General features: G+C 45.6%; 1 protein-coding gene across 1 annotated transcript; it reads left to right on the forward strand.

Annotated features, from left to right (window-relative positions):
- Positions 1–27: 27 nt before the first annotated feature.
- IL17RB (interleukin 17 receptor B) lies at positions 28–11,254 on the forward strand (the record flags this gene model as incomplete). Its single annotated transcript, XM_082663530.1, is given in 11 exon segments — positions 28–99; positions 2,664–2,790; positions 4,626–4,651; positions 4,653–4,674; positions 6,150–6,292; positions 7,018–7,083; positions 8,110–8,200; positions 9,396–9,494; positions 10,700–10,818; positions 10,822–11,172; positions 11,177–11,254. Coding segments are annotated over 11 exon segments (1,182 nt in total). The 5' UTR covers positions 28–39.
- Positions 11,255–14,632: the final 3,378 nt, after the last annotated feature.

Genomic DNA, 14,632 nt, shown 5'->3' on the forward strand with positions numbered 1-14,632 from the left:
CTGGCAGGGACTACGAGCGGTGGGGTCGGTGGCCCCGCGATGTCGCTAGTACTGCTGAGCCTGGCCGAGCTGTGCTGCGGTGCCATGCCTCCGGAGCCGGTAAGCCCACATCCGCGCCCCCTCCCGCTTTCCCCTCCCTCGAGCCCGGACCCAAATTCGTCCCACCCGTCAGCTCATGCTTCTCCAAGGCGTTCGCGGAGGGCCGTCTGTAGGGGACGCGTGTGCATGCTCTGGGACACCGGGCGTCAGGCTGCTTGAGTCAGAAGCAAGGGAATCAGACAAACCTGGGTTCGCATGCCACCATGTGCTCTTGATTTAGCCATTTATGCTCACGGAGCCTCTTGTCCTCATCTGTGTAAGGAAGGGTCATACCTAACTTACCAGGATCTAGTGAAGGACAGCGATAGGGCCTGCAAGGCAGCAGCAAAGAGCCTGGAACATAGTAGGTGTTCACTATTGTTATTGCCTGGGGTCTTGAGGTCTGTCCTCTTTGGGGGCACAAGAGCTGCTTCTCCATTCCACTCGCCTTTTTTGCCCTGTTAATTTCGCTGTACTGGGGCCCTTGTCCTCAGAGCTAAGCTCCTGAACTCTATTGCAGGTTTCTTTTAATCCCCTGTGCCTTGAAGGACTGAGAGAATCTTCTGGATCATTAAAGAAAAGCTCATCTGCGAAATAGCATTTGAAGCTATATTGCTGCCCCTTTAGCACAGCACATAGCATAAAAGCATGGTGTTACTTGGTGATGGAAAGACAAACCCCATTCCCTGCCCTTATGTCTTCAGCTACTCTCCTTGTCCTCTGTCTCAGTTCGGAGCCCATCCCCTCACTCCCTGGCCTTTTCCACTAGAGGAAGAATTCATTGCCTTTGCAGTAGCTGCTGTTAGGCCAACAGCTTGAACTCTGTAAAGTTTAGAGCCGTTGCTTTGCTTCTTCCTAAAATTTGTCTCACCAGCCCTTTGACAAGAATGTAGCTCCCAGTATGGTGGCTCATTTGTTTAAAAAGCTGCCTGATGATATCCCTTGGAGTTCAGCTTTAAAAAGACAAAGATGAGCGACTGAGAATTTCACCCAACTCAGGTTACTCAAACTATCAAAAGTCTTGCCTTCTGTCAGTCATACAAGGTGTTTAGAAATGTTGAGGCCGTGAAGGATCAGATTCCAGAGCTGGTGGACTTAACCACGCTGTGTCATGTCACTGGAACTTGCAGCTGCCTTTTAGGTCCAGTATTTTATTACAAAACCAAAGTGCTAATTATTTTTTCTTATAAAAAGACATGAGCAGTTAACTCCAAAGGATTTAATACTGGCCTTTCTTAGACACTGATGATATTATTTATTTTTTTAAGTTCTCTTTATTATTTTTTTAAAATAAATTTTATATGTTTTATTGATTTTATTTTTGGCTGCATTGGGTCTTCGTTGCTAGTGCGGGCTTTTCTCTGGTTGCAGAGACCAGGGGCTACTCTTCATTGCAGAGCATGGGCTTCAGTAGTTGTGGCACGCGGGCTCAGTAGTTGTGGCTCACGGGCTCTAGAGCACAGGCTCAGTAGTTGTGGCACGCGGTCTTAGCTGCTCCGCAGCATGTGGGATCTTCCTGGACCAGGGCTCGAACCCCTGTCCCCTGCATTAGCAGGCGGATTCTTAACCACTGCGCCACCAGGGAAGCCCTAAAAGTTCTTTTTAAAAGATAACATGATGAAATCACAGTTGCGCTATGATTTTTTAAATATCTCAGGTGAGTCCTTTTATATTAGAAGAAGAATTTTTTAAAGCACCTGGGAAAGGCACCATGGACTGCACTCTTCTACTTATCTTCTTGGCATAGCCAGTCCTTAACCTGGGAAAACTCAATAAATATTCTAGACTGTCCTGAAAGCCTGCAGTTAAACATTAGAGTGTGAAGGGACCTTCATGGTGGTCTAGAGTTATCCCCTGCTTGTAGCAGAGACGGCTGAGGTGCAGAGAGGGGTAAAAAACCCACCTCTGGTCTTTAAGGGAGGTGATGGCCAGGCTTGAGGGTCACGTGTACTAGCAGTTAATCTATGGCCCATCATAGCCTACCATGGGGCCATGTAGTCTCCCTCAAACTGTGAAGTGGAACCAGCTCAGCATTCATCCCTTGTGTATGCATTTAAGGAAAAAGATGGTGTTTTGCCTAATTGGCAAATGAAAGCTTGTGGTTTGACCGTATTCAACATGGCACTCAATTTCTTTTCGTCCCCTGTGCCTTGAAGGACTGAGGGAATCTTCTAGGTCAAAGTAAGCACTTGGAGACACTTGGCTAATTGCCACTAATCCAGGTCCTTTGTTGGGAGTGTGGATGTTGTGCTAACAGGCTGCTGAGAGCTACAACCTGGAGCCTGAAGCAGAATGCCTGGGTTCAAATCCCATTTGGGGCCATTTCTCTGCTGTGTGCTTTGGGCAAGTCAGCATCCCTGGGCCTCAGTTTCCCCATCACCAAAGTGAGGGAAGCTGAACTTAAATTACATCCTGGCTCTAGAATTTTACACTTCTCTGAGTCTGTGAGTTACACTGGCAAACCGTGTGGGGTCCATTTCCTTAGCAGACGTTGACTAGAGACATGAGTTTCAGCAGTAGGTTAAGGAATGAAATTATAAATGAGAAGAACTTGGAAATTCAGGGCTTCCCGCTTTGCCTTGCAGTGGACGTCTTCCTACATTGGCTTTCCTGTAGAGCTGAACAGAGTCTATTTCATTGGGGCCCATAACATCCCCAATGCAAATATGAATGAAGCCGGCCCCTCCCTGGCTGTGAACTTCACCTCACCAGGTACATTTCCTCACTCTTCTCTTACTGTCTTGCTGGGACACCTGTTTTGGTATGTGGTTTGGTACAGAGAAGCCAGGTACCCTGGACAAGGCGTTTGGCCTTGCTGAGTCTCGGCTTCCTCGTGTGTAATATCGACATGACAGTAACTGCACCTCACTCACAAGGAGAGGATTAAGTCAGGTGAAATGGAGGGGAAAGCCCATTCCTGTGTGTCAGGCACTGATTGAGCACTTGACACGCATCATCTCACTTAAGCCGTCAACAACCCCAAGGCTGGGACAGCCCCGTTTTACAGATAAAGAAACTGAGAACTTAAGTAACTTGCCCTGGTTACACATGCAGAAGTGAAGCTGACAGTCAAACTCTGGTCCTTCTGGACTGGTGCACTTTAGCCATTCTTCGTTGTTGATGCAAAACGCTTGTTCCAGCCTCAGTTGCCTGGCAGGCTGTGTAGTCTGACAGCGTGCGGCTGGTCTCTGAGGATGTACAGACTCCAGTAGGTTTCTCCCCTGAGCTGCGGTGAAGAGGCAGGTGGCACCGAGTGCTGGGTTCTTTCCCTTGCTCTGTGACACACAATCAGCTTTCTGGTGTCACACCTTCAGTATCACACACGGGGTTGGGGTGAGGATGAGACGGGATCATGGGTGAGGAGGGTCCAGCATGGTGCCCGGCCCCAGCAGCTCCCACGTCACCCCCACTCGGCTGGGTCACCTGTTCTGTATCCCATGCATGTCCCTGTCCCAGGTGTAGCATCGAAGCCAAATGGGGCAATTTCCAATCTGTCATTGTTCCTTGGTCGTGGTCCAGTGTATTCTTGGCATCACATCATTTACTACACAGTAGTGCCCAGCTTTCTTGATGAGACTAAATCTCATTTTTTAAATTATATTTTGGAATAATTTTAGATTTATAGAAAAGTTGCAAAGGTAGTACAAAGAGTTTCCATATACTTGTCACCCAGTTTCCCTTATCGTTAACATCCTACATTACCGTGGTCTATTTGTCAAACTGCGAGTCCAACACTGGTACATTTCTATGAACTAAACTCCAGACTTTATTGGATTTCACCTGATTTTCCATTAATGTCCTCTTTCTGTCTCAGTGGCATTTGGTCCCCCATGTCTCCTTCGTCTCATCTGATCTGTGACAGTTTCTTAGTCTTTCCCTATGTTTCACGATCATGACAGTCTTGAGGAGTGATGGCCATACATCCTGCAAACCCAATCTGGGTTTGTCTGGTGTTTGTCTCACGATTAGACTGGGGATATAGGTGTGTTTGGTGAGAATTCCGCAGAGGTGAAGCACTCTTCTCATGACACTCTATCAGGGGTGGGTGACATGCACAGGACGTCACAGGTGATGCTCACCTTTGTCACTGGTTAAGTGGTGTCTGCCAGGCTTCTCTGTGTAATCTAGTATTTTTCCCTTTCCCAAATTTTAGTTTTTGGAAACAAATCACTAAGTCTACCCCATCCTGGGGTGGGGGTACAGGGTGGGATTAAGCTCCACCTCCTGGAAGGGGCAGTATCTACACATATTACCAAACCTCATTTTTGAATAATGGTTGGTTTCTAAGTCTTCTCTTGGGGATCACAGATAGTTTTGATAAAGGCTGTATTTAATTAGACTCTGGTTATCACTTCCTGAATAGATAATCTTCTGTTTAAAAGTATGATGTTAGCATCTCATTTAAATCTGCTATCTGACCTCATATCTGAAATGTCTGACAATTCATTACAGGTGTGGTAAGCATATGTGTATGCACACTTGTTGGCAAGGGGGTGGAGCAGAGATACCTTCTTCTAAAATGTAAAAACTTTCATTCAAATTTCCAGGCTGCCTGGACCACATAATGAAATACAAAAAAAAAGTGCATCGAGGCAGGTAAGTAAATACAGCATTTGCTTTTGTTATTAGAAGAAATTCATACCGTGAGTCAGCGCAGCTCAAGCTTTTTAAGATGAAGGAACTGAGGCCTAGAGTGGGGCTGTTATGTATCCGAATTGCTCAGACTGTAAAGGCTGATCCTGGCCAGCGCCGTGCCCACTGGACCCAGGGATGGACAGACTCTTAGTAGGTTTATATGGTGAGCAAGTCACAGAAAAAAAACACCCTGCTACCTTGGTTAAAGTAACATTCTAGCCCAAACCAAAGGCCCTTCCTGCCTGGATGGGAATCTGTAAGTCCCCCACCTGCTCAGACACCAGTACCACTGAACTGTGGTCACGGGGACCCTGCACACCTTCTGCTTGGACGTGCAAACATTCAAGGTGGGAGCGTTAGCTAAAGTAGTGACCTAGAAGCAGTCTGTCAACCTGTGACCTCACAGGGGTCTACATCCTACAGGCCAGACTGTTAGAACCTGCCCCCATCTTTTGCATTTTTAAATAAGCCCCTTCAGGATAATCAGTCCCAACTGGCCAACTTCCAAGGGGTTTACAAGGATTTCTGTGCATTTCTGGGTAACAGTCTTAGGGTGCTAATGAGGCTAGTGGTTTTGGGGGATCAGTCCCTGCTGCTTAGGCACCCCCACCCCACAGGCATCCTTATGAACCCCAACAGACTGAGTGCACGCGTCTCCTCGCTGGAAGGCAGACTTGGAGCATTGTGCCTCCTCTCTTGCCCCCCACCAGGAGAGATCTGGAGTGTTGGAGGTCACTGGGATGTGAGGCGGTCTGAGGGCCTCGAATCAGTCCTAGAACCCAACTCCTAAAGACAGTTCCGAGCTGGGGCTTGAAATGGCCTCCTGGGTGGGGAAAGTAATACACGGTATTCTATATCATGTTCCTGGAAATTAACCGAGTGCTGATTTGCAAGCCACATGAATGAAACCACCAGCTTTTTCTCACAGAGTAGACCTGTCCGGGTATCTTCTAAGCCATGAGATATTTCCTTATTTCCTGACATCCAGTAAAGCTGGGGCAGAGCAGTCTGATGGATGGAGCTCCTGGAACCCAGAGTGTTCTAGTTCTAGCTGAATTCCCTCACTCTATAAACTTAGACATGTCTCCTAACCTGTGGCTCCTGCCCCACATCCCGGAAAGGAGGAAACCCTGACCCCAGCCCTTCACTCAAAATGGATGTTGAGAATAGAATGTAGTAGTAGAACCCAGCCTGTGCCTCTCACCACCCTCAGCCCAGGGAAGCTGTTTTCAGCAAAGCAGTGACGTGGGGTCACTGAACTTTCTTGGGCAGCAGGTTACTTTGAGATGATAAATAAAAGGCACACTGTGTAGTTGAATAAGTATCTCTTGGACGTGTGCCTCAGAATGTACATTTGTTTTTGTCAAGCCCTTATGGGGACTTAAATGAGGGCTGAGTTTGCAACTCCAGCCTTGTGATTCTCTCTCAACTTACAGGAAGTCTGTGGGATCCAAACATCACTGCTTGTAAGAAGAATGAGACCACGGTAGAAGTGAACTTTACAACCAGTCCCCTTGGAAACAGATATATGGCTCTCATACAAAATACCACTGTAATTGGGACTTCTTATGTGTTGGAGGTACTTTTTTCCCCTTCATTTCCTCAACACCACCCCCGTCCTCAACCTCCAGCTCTCCTTCTCTTGTTGAAGAATGCAGATTTCCTGGACAGGCTCTCTTTTGAGAGAGCACGGGCAGAACTGTCTGCTGTACAAATATGCTGGGCTATTTTGATTAATTCAGACAAAGAAAAACAAGTCCCTGGGAGCATCCCTGGAAACATCCCTGTGACTCTAAAACCAACCAAAGGTAGAGGTCTCAGAAGTATGGAGTGAATCCTGACTCACGCTTAGTCTAATGAGTTCAAAGTCAGTTTGGGAAGAGCGGTGTCTTCACTGGCAGTCTTTGATCTAATCATTTGTATGGCTCCTAATACCTTTTTTCTTTTAATGGATTTATTTTTGGCTGCATTGGGGTCTTCGTTGCTGCCTGCAGGCCTTCTCTAGTTGCGGCGAGCGGGGCTACTCTTTGTTGTGGTGCGCGGGCTTCTCATTGCAGTGGCTTCTCTTGTTGCAGAGCACGGGCTCTAGGCACGAGGGCTTCAGTAGTTGTGGCTTGCGGGCTCTAGAGCACAGGCTCAGTAGTTGTGGCACACGGGCTTAGTTGCTCCGCAGCATGTGGGATCTTCCCGGACCAGGGCTCAAACCCGTGTCCCCTGCATTGGCAGGTGGATTCTTAACCACTGTGCCACCAGGGAGGTCCCTGGCTCCTAATTCTTGATTTTTGTCTCACTCACCTGCACCAGAAGGAACTAACTCGAACTTCCGTGGTGGTTCAAGGGACTGGGGAAAGTGAAGGTGGTGTGGTCCAGGTAAAGCTGAACGAGATGCTCTGGGGAGGGGAGGAGAGAGGAAGGGCACTGAAGACCCATTGCACTGCAACTCGTTGCCTTTGAGGAGTCTTTCTAGTTGGAGCAGATGAGTTCTCTCCCCAGCTCGCTTCTGCCAGCAGTCTCACCATTATGTGACATTGATGGGGAATCCTGGCTTCCATCTTCACAGCTGTGAGGTCAGGAAGCTGACCTTATCGTCACGGTCCCTTCTGCTTTTGTGAGTGGCTGTTGACTTTCCAAGGTGCTTTTATTCCTATTTTCTGTCACAGAAACACAGAGGAACTCTGAGCCATTTTATTATCCCAAGCCTCCATTTTCACTGCAAAATGAAGTAACAAAGGACTTGAAATCAGCAGGCTTGGGTTCCCAATCAGCATATGAACTTTGAAGGGCAACTCTGTCCCCTCGGGGACTGAGTTTACTGCGCTGGAGAACAGGAAGTTGGGCTAGCAGGTGCTCTCACAGCTCTTTCCACTCTGAGTGTATGCTGTGGGGCCATGGAGGGTCCCGGTAGGACACAGCTACACCCAAGACATAAGGGCCTTTTTGTTCTTCATTCCTGGGACATACAGGCAGAGCTCAGACACGCCCGGCAGAGTAGATACCCATCAGCACGTTAGGACTGCACCCCTTTTCCAGGGAACCAGACTCTACTAGTCCCAAGGGACTTACATGTCGTAAAGCGCTGGCTTAGGTCAAGAGGAGTCCCACAGCTCTGTTTTCTGGAGGACATATTAGTATATGTATTAGGATGTGACCTAACCCTTTTAGATAAGGAAATTAACATCTTAGCAACATGTACAAAGTTTAGGTTCACAGCTCAGGAGTCTTAGAAGGTGTTTGGTCTTGAGTCACTAGTCTGGATTTTAGGGCTTTGTGACAGACATATGACCAAGGAAAAAAAATGTCCTATTACAATGCTAGAGAGGGGCTGAAGCCAGAAAAAAAGGGAAGAGAAGTTCTGGTGAAAGTAGAAATAAGGCTGAGCCCCTCATTTCTCCTTAGCTGACTCCGTATTTCCATACCTGTGCTTCATTTATGAGATCAAGATCCATGACGAAGCAGGATATACACAAGAAGGGAAACAAAATCAACGGTGCAAAATTGATATTCAGAGTGCCTCAAGGATCTGCTGAAAAACATCAGGGCTGTAAAGGGACTGAGTATATGAGGGAACATGCATTTCACTGCTTTTTGACTTTCTTATCCATCTCAGTGGCCCAGGCCTGGCTGATACTGTGATTCATTGTGGCCACACAGACATTTGGATAACAAATTAGGAATAGTGGCACCAAGAGACACACGTCATTGGTGCCTGAGAGCAGCTGGTTCTGGAGAATGTCTCTCCGGATTTAGCAATGTTAGTACCTTCACTGCAGGTTGACAAAATGCTTCCAGCACTAGCCCAGGGGTGGGGTCAAAAGTTTTAACTTCCCTGGTGGCTCAGTGGTTAAGAATCCGCCTGCCAGTGCATGAGACATGGGTTCGAGCCCTGGTCCGGGAAGATCCCACATGCTATGGAGCAACTAAGCCCGTGTGCCACAGCTACTGAGCCTGTGCTCTACAGCCTTCAGGCCACAACTACTAAGCCCACATGCCTAGAGCCCATGCTCCGCAACAAGAGAAGCCACCGCAATGAGAAGCCCACGCACCACAACGAAGAGTAGCCCCGCTCACCGCAACTAGAGAAAGTCCGCGCGCAGCAACGAAGACCAAACGCAGCCAAAAATAAATAAATTAATTAAAAAAAAAAAAGTTAAAAGGTGCTGGTCTTAGAAACCCACCTCCTAACAATCCTGACTGCTGTGTAGGCGCAGTGCGTATGGATTCCTGAGCACTTTCACACGCTGGAGCTTAACTGATCCTCAACATTCCCGTAACCAGGTGGCATGACCTCCCACATCTGTCAGTCTGACAAAACAGCCTTTAAAAATGCCATCTATCCATATTATGTATTAAGTAATTGCACCCAGAATAACATTAATTCAGCAAAGAAAAAAAAAAAACGTAAACCCTGGTTATCACAGTGAAAATGTGGAGTAAGAGGCCAAAATGATTTTAGAGGACTGTTCCTACCTCCTGGGCCCCCTCTCCCTTTTGAGAATCTAATGAAACACCTGGACACTCTAATGGAAAAACACACTGATCTGCAGACCCCGGGGAGATCTACTGACCCTTGGCTTTAAAGGGACCAAAACTTCCACAAAGCACTGAGTAAAAGTTTTAGTTTCCAAATAAGAGATAAATTTGGTTCTGTTCTGCTAAAGATGAATAAGCTTGGTTTTCTCCAGGCAGAAGTGTGCTGGGTGGATGGCTGCCTCTCCTCCTCTCGGCTCTGCTGGTGGCCACGTGGGTGCTGGCGGTTGGGATCTATCTGACCTGGAGGCATGGTAAGGGTTCTAATTCAGTTCTTTAAAGAAACGCAGATGAGGAAATAACACTGATTTTTTTTTTTTTAAAGGAGATTCCTCCAAAGGCAATCACATTTTGGCATTACACAAGAGTCAGACATTTATTTAATGCCTCATAGCTCTCCTAAAGACTAATATAATGACTGGACCACACCCGCTAAGGTAAAGCAGGGATTGGGACTCCAGATCTGCTATCCCCTGTTTTCTTTTTACCATCGAGGCATCTACAACGAGTGTAATGGGCCAAATATAGCTGATAACAAATTACATTTTACCTGTGATAGGTACTCTACGCTAGTTCCTACTTTTGAAAAGTAATTCTTCCAAAGCATAAGACCAACACTCATTTGGATTCATATACTCTAAGGATCTTGCCAACTCTACAACACTGAAGACTTGAATAAGAAATCAGAATATTTATATAGATACACAGCTAGAGGGAGGCCCACTGAAAACCTCTGCTTCTTCTCCCCTCCACACGTAGACAAGGAAATATATATGTAGTCTTTGAGTTGTCTGTGATGTTTTATACAGAACAAGATTAATTCCATTTTCTTTCTTAGGTAAGCTAGCCACGTCAAACTTTGACCTTAAGAATACTTATATTAATGGCTATTGTTTGACTTGTATTCGTTAGTTTCATACCTAGTTTCCATTCCTTAACACGTATAGGACAGAATTCCAGTTGAGTTCCAGCTGAAATGGGGGCACCACTTAACCTTACGGAACTGTAAAGAAACTCTACCACCTGTAGGTAGAAGATGGAACTACTGAGTTGACCCAACTTAAAACGTGATGTGAAGGGCAGAGAGGTCAGCTGTCCTTGTTCACATATGGCACTAAAAATACTAAATTTACAACCACCCACCTGAAACAGAGTACCTTAAACCTGAACAGTTTCTATGAATTTATTTGAAAAGCTACGGGCTTAATCAAGAGGACTAATTCAGTGACAGGGACTTAGAAAAACATCTTTTAAGCATCTTTAAGGTTTAAGCACTGGTGTGTTTCAGGTGATGTGTACAAAAGGAACATCAGGGGTATTTTCCTCTCTGGCAGTAATAACATCCCTGGTGCTTAGCTGATGTGCCCTAGCAAGGGATCATTTATCAGCGATAGTTTAGACTAGAGTAAAAGCCTGTTATTTGCTGTCCACAGATGACAAATGCTTTTCTCCCCCACAGAAAGGATCAAGAAGACTTCCTTCTCTACTACCACACTACTGCCCCCCATTAAGGTTCTTGTGGTTTACCCATCTGAAATATGTTTCCATCACACAGTTTGCTACTTCACTGAATTTATTTAAAACCACTGCAGAAGTGAAGTCATCCTTGAAAAATGGCAGAAAAAGAAAATAGCCGAGACGGGTCCCGTGCAGTGGCTTACCACTCAGAAGAGCGCCACGGATAAGGTCATTTTCCTTCTTTCCAATGATAACACCATGTGTGATGGTACCTGTGGCAAGAGGGGGGGCAGCCCCTGTCAGAACTCCCAAGACCTGTTCCCCATCGCCTTGAACCTCTTCCGCAGCGATCTGAGAAGCCAGACTCATCTGCACAAATACGTGGTAGTCTATTTCAGAGAGGATACCAAAGACGACGACACTGGGCTCAGTGTCTGCCCCACATACCGCCTCATGAAGGACGCTACGGCTTTCTGCAGAGCTTCTCCATGCCAAACAACGTGTGTCGACGGGGAGAAGGGTGCACGCCTGCCACTACAGCTGCTCCTCCCCATAGCCCAGCCACGAAGCAGGAGACCTTAAAGCCTTCCTACTGCTCCAATTACAGGAGGAAAGCATCTGTGATGATTCTGAAGTTTACCGTACAGGCTACTTGTAGGGAGGATTACAGCTGAACCTTGAACAACCCAGGGGGTAGGGGTGCTGACCCCTGTGCAGTCGAAAATTCATGTATAACTTTACAGTCCACTATCTGTCTCTGTGGTTCTGCATCCGTGGATTCAACCAACTGCAGACCGGTAGTATGTATTTATTGAAAAAATCTACATATAAGTGAATCTGCCCAGTTCAAACTTGTGTTGTTCAAGGGTCAACCATATGTATACCTGCGTTAGCAAAAGTAAGGGAGGATTCACAACTGAATACATACACCTTAGTCTAGTAATTAAAAGTTTTTATGCTTATAAAATTGTTACAAATTTACTAACTACTGTGGCATTAAAGAACAGAAACTGAATTTATAACTATAAAGCTAAGTCAATTTCACACCTAAAAATCAAGAACACTTACAAGGCTTCCCTGGTGGCGCAGTGGTTGAGAGTCCGCCTGCCAATGCAGGGGACACGGGTTCGTGCCCCGGTCCGGGAAGATCCCACATGCCGCGGAGCGGCTGGGCCTGTGAGCCATGGCCGCTGAGCCTGCGCGTCCGGAGCCTGTGCTCCGCAACAGGAGAGGCCACAACAGTGAGAGGCCCGCGTACCGCAAAAAAAAAAAAAAAAGACCACTTATAAAACTATAACCATTCAGATAATCAATGATAAAGCATCTCCCAGCCAAATATCCAGTCTTGAATAGTCCATGCTCTGCAGAGTAGGTAGAATTGTTTAGCTCTATAACTTTCTAAGTTTAATTAATGAATGCCAAACCTAAGAGTCCTCACTAATTCACTCAATAACTTCTTAGGTGAAAAACCTTCTATTACACACACAAGTCCTTATTTCTAAGATAACAAAAATAGAGAATAACAAGCTGAACCTGTCTTTGCTGACCAGATGACCTACTTTATGTGGAACCACTTGTAAACTTGGTATTTGCATAGGACCCTCCCTCTCAGAACTAGATTCATGTCCTATCTGAGTCTTGTACAGGTGACTTTTAACATCAACAACAAAATACATCACTTGCAGAGCTGATGTCTTTTGCTCAAAGTTACCTATTAGAAGTCACTGTCAGAATTCAGAGTTTTATGGTTATTACATAACTTTCCATGTTCAAAACAAAAATAATTCATATGTTGAAGTAATTAGTCTTTTTATAAATGAATTATTGCACTGGTTTACTTAAATAAAAACCAGAATCTAGGGCTTCCGTGGTGGCGCAGTGGTTGGGGGTCCGCCTGCCGATGCAGGGTCATGGGTTCGTGCCCCGGTCTGGGAAGATCCTGCGTGCCGCGGGGCGGCTGGGCCCGTGATCTATGGCCGCTGAGCCTGCGCGTAGGGAGCCTGTGCTCCGCGGCAAGAGAGGTCACAGCAATGAGAGGCCCGTCTACCGCAAAAAAAAAAACAAAAAAAAAAACATAATCTACCATAGAATTACAGAATGTAGAGATGTGTGGCATTTTAAGTCTTCCAACTTTTTACTTTTCTCAAAGCATCTTTTTCTTAATGCAGAGGTCACCAAAAGGTTGTTTATATTAGCATCCATATTTTTCTAGGAAAGCTTGTCTCTTTCACACAGTGCAAGACTGCATCTGCTCTAGAATGTGGATCAGTTTCAGGTGGATGACTCTTAAAATGTTCTTGTAGATTATCCTTAAAGGACCATGCCACTCCTTCTAATACATGTCTTACAGATAAAGACCAAAATAAGGAAGGATAGTGTGTGCAGGTTCACAAGCAAATACTTAGTAATGCCTGAGGCAATACAATTAATGTGGTAAAGCTCACTTACTTGTCATGATCAGTCTTCACGGTGCTTGTAAGTGCTAGTAATAGAAGACGGCTTATGTCAAAACTTGGATCAGAAACCAACCTCCTCTGAATCAACATCTACCAGTTATAAGAGCAATATGCTCTTATGTGAAAAACTATTATAAACAGAAATACATTATGCTTTTAGAACTAGGTAGCCAGTATTAAATTGTGTTGAAACAGCCCAGAAACATAAAACCAGTATTGTATAAATTTAATTATTTTGTTAAAAAACTGAAAAAATAAAAGCATACAATTTTCAAATTTAAGGCAAACATCCCAAATAATACTAGCAAATTAAAATTTTGTAATACTGGCAGACTTTTGTTTCCAACCTACTGAGCAGATACGCAAAATAATCCTATTTATTTAAAATGCTCTAGTAACAGCATTTCTCCAAGTCCTAAAACTTCCAACCATCCTTTTTTTTTTTTTTGGCCATGCTGTGCAGCTTGTGGGGTCTTAGTTCCCCAACCAGGGATTGAACCCGGGGCCACAGCAGTGAAAGTGCCGAGTCCTAACCACTGGACTTCCAGGGAAGTCCCCCCCAACCGTCCTTACTGTTTCTATATTCCACTTACCTGCATCTCTTATCTGCATCTACTTTTGTCTTTCCCCCAGCCCCACTCCCACCCTCAGTTCTAGGGGAGCGAGATGGTCCCTGGCAGGGAGTGGCAGGAATCAGGCATCCTCCCCACCCTCCCAGGTCTCTGAGCTCATAGGCTGTGCTGGCTGGCTCCAGTCTCCAAACCTGCTTCCCTTCCTCTGCCGGGGCTCAGAAGGCTGCACCAAGGCCTGGACCACTGGTGGTAATAGCTGTCTGTATTTAAACGTTGGTTCAGACTGCTCACAGATTAAGGTCAACTGATCATACTGAACAAAAAGTACTCCAAGAACTTTCACTTCATTTTTCAGGTAAAGGAAAATTGGGGACCTGATGCTTAAGTTAGAAATTACAGCAGTCTCCTTGTTTATCTGTACGACACATTCGAAAATCATTAACCTAAATCATTTCTATCTGGCTTTAGGAAGCAAATGAGTTTTCATTTCTGTTCTGTTTTGGTCAATGACTGTTTTCCTTCCCCAAGCCCACCCTAGATTATGTCAGTAACAAAAGCCAGCCAGCCCAGCCTTAAATCTTTGCCTCTCGAAATCTAGACCTGAATGTGCCCCAATATTTTTTGTAATACAGGAGAAAATTTTAAAAAAACAAAAAACTTTCTTTCCTATTTGGAATTGTAGCAGCATACACAAGTCATGACATATGTGCTTGCTGTACTAGATAAGAGGGAAAATGCGTGACCAGACATTTCTCACAATTCATGTACACAGTCACACCCCCACCCCTCATGGTTATGTAAGACTGCCTGATGACTCTCAGAAGCCAACCTAAATGAAGGGCTTTACCACCTGAGAACCATTCTACTGCAACAATTTAGATCATCGGGAGTTAGAGACCCTGAAGA

This window comes from Grampus griseus (assembly GCF_964374135.1).
Source record: "Grampus griseus genome assembly, chromosome: 10".
Lineage (NCBI taxonomy): Eukaryota > Metazoa > Chordata > Mammalia > Artiodactyla > Delphinidae > Grampus > Grampus griseus.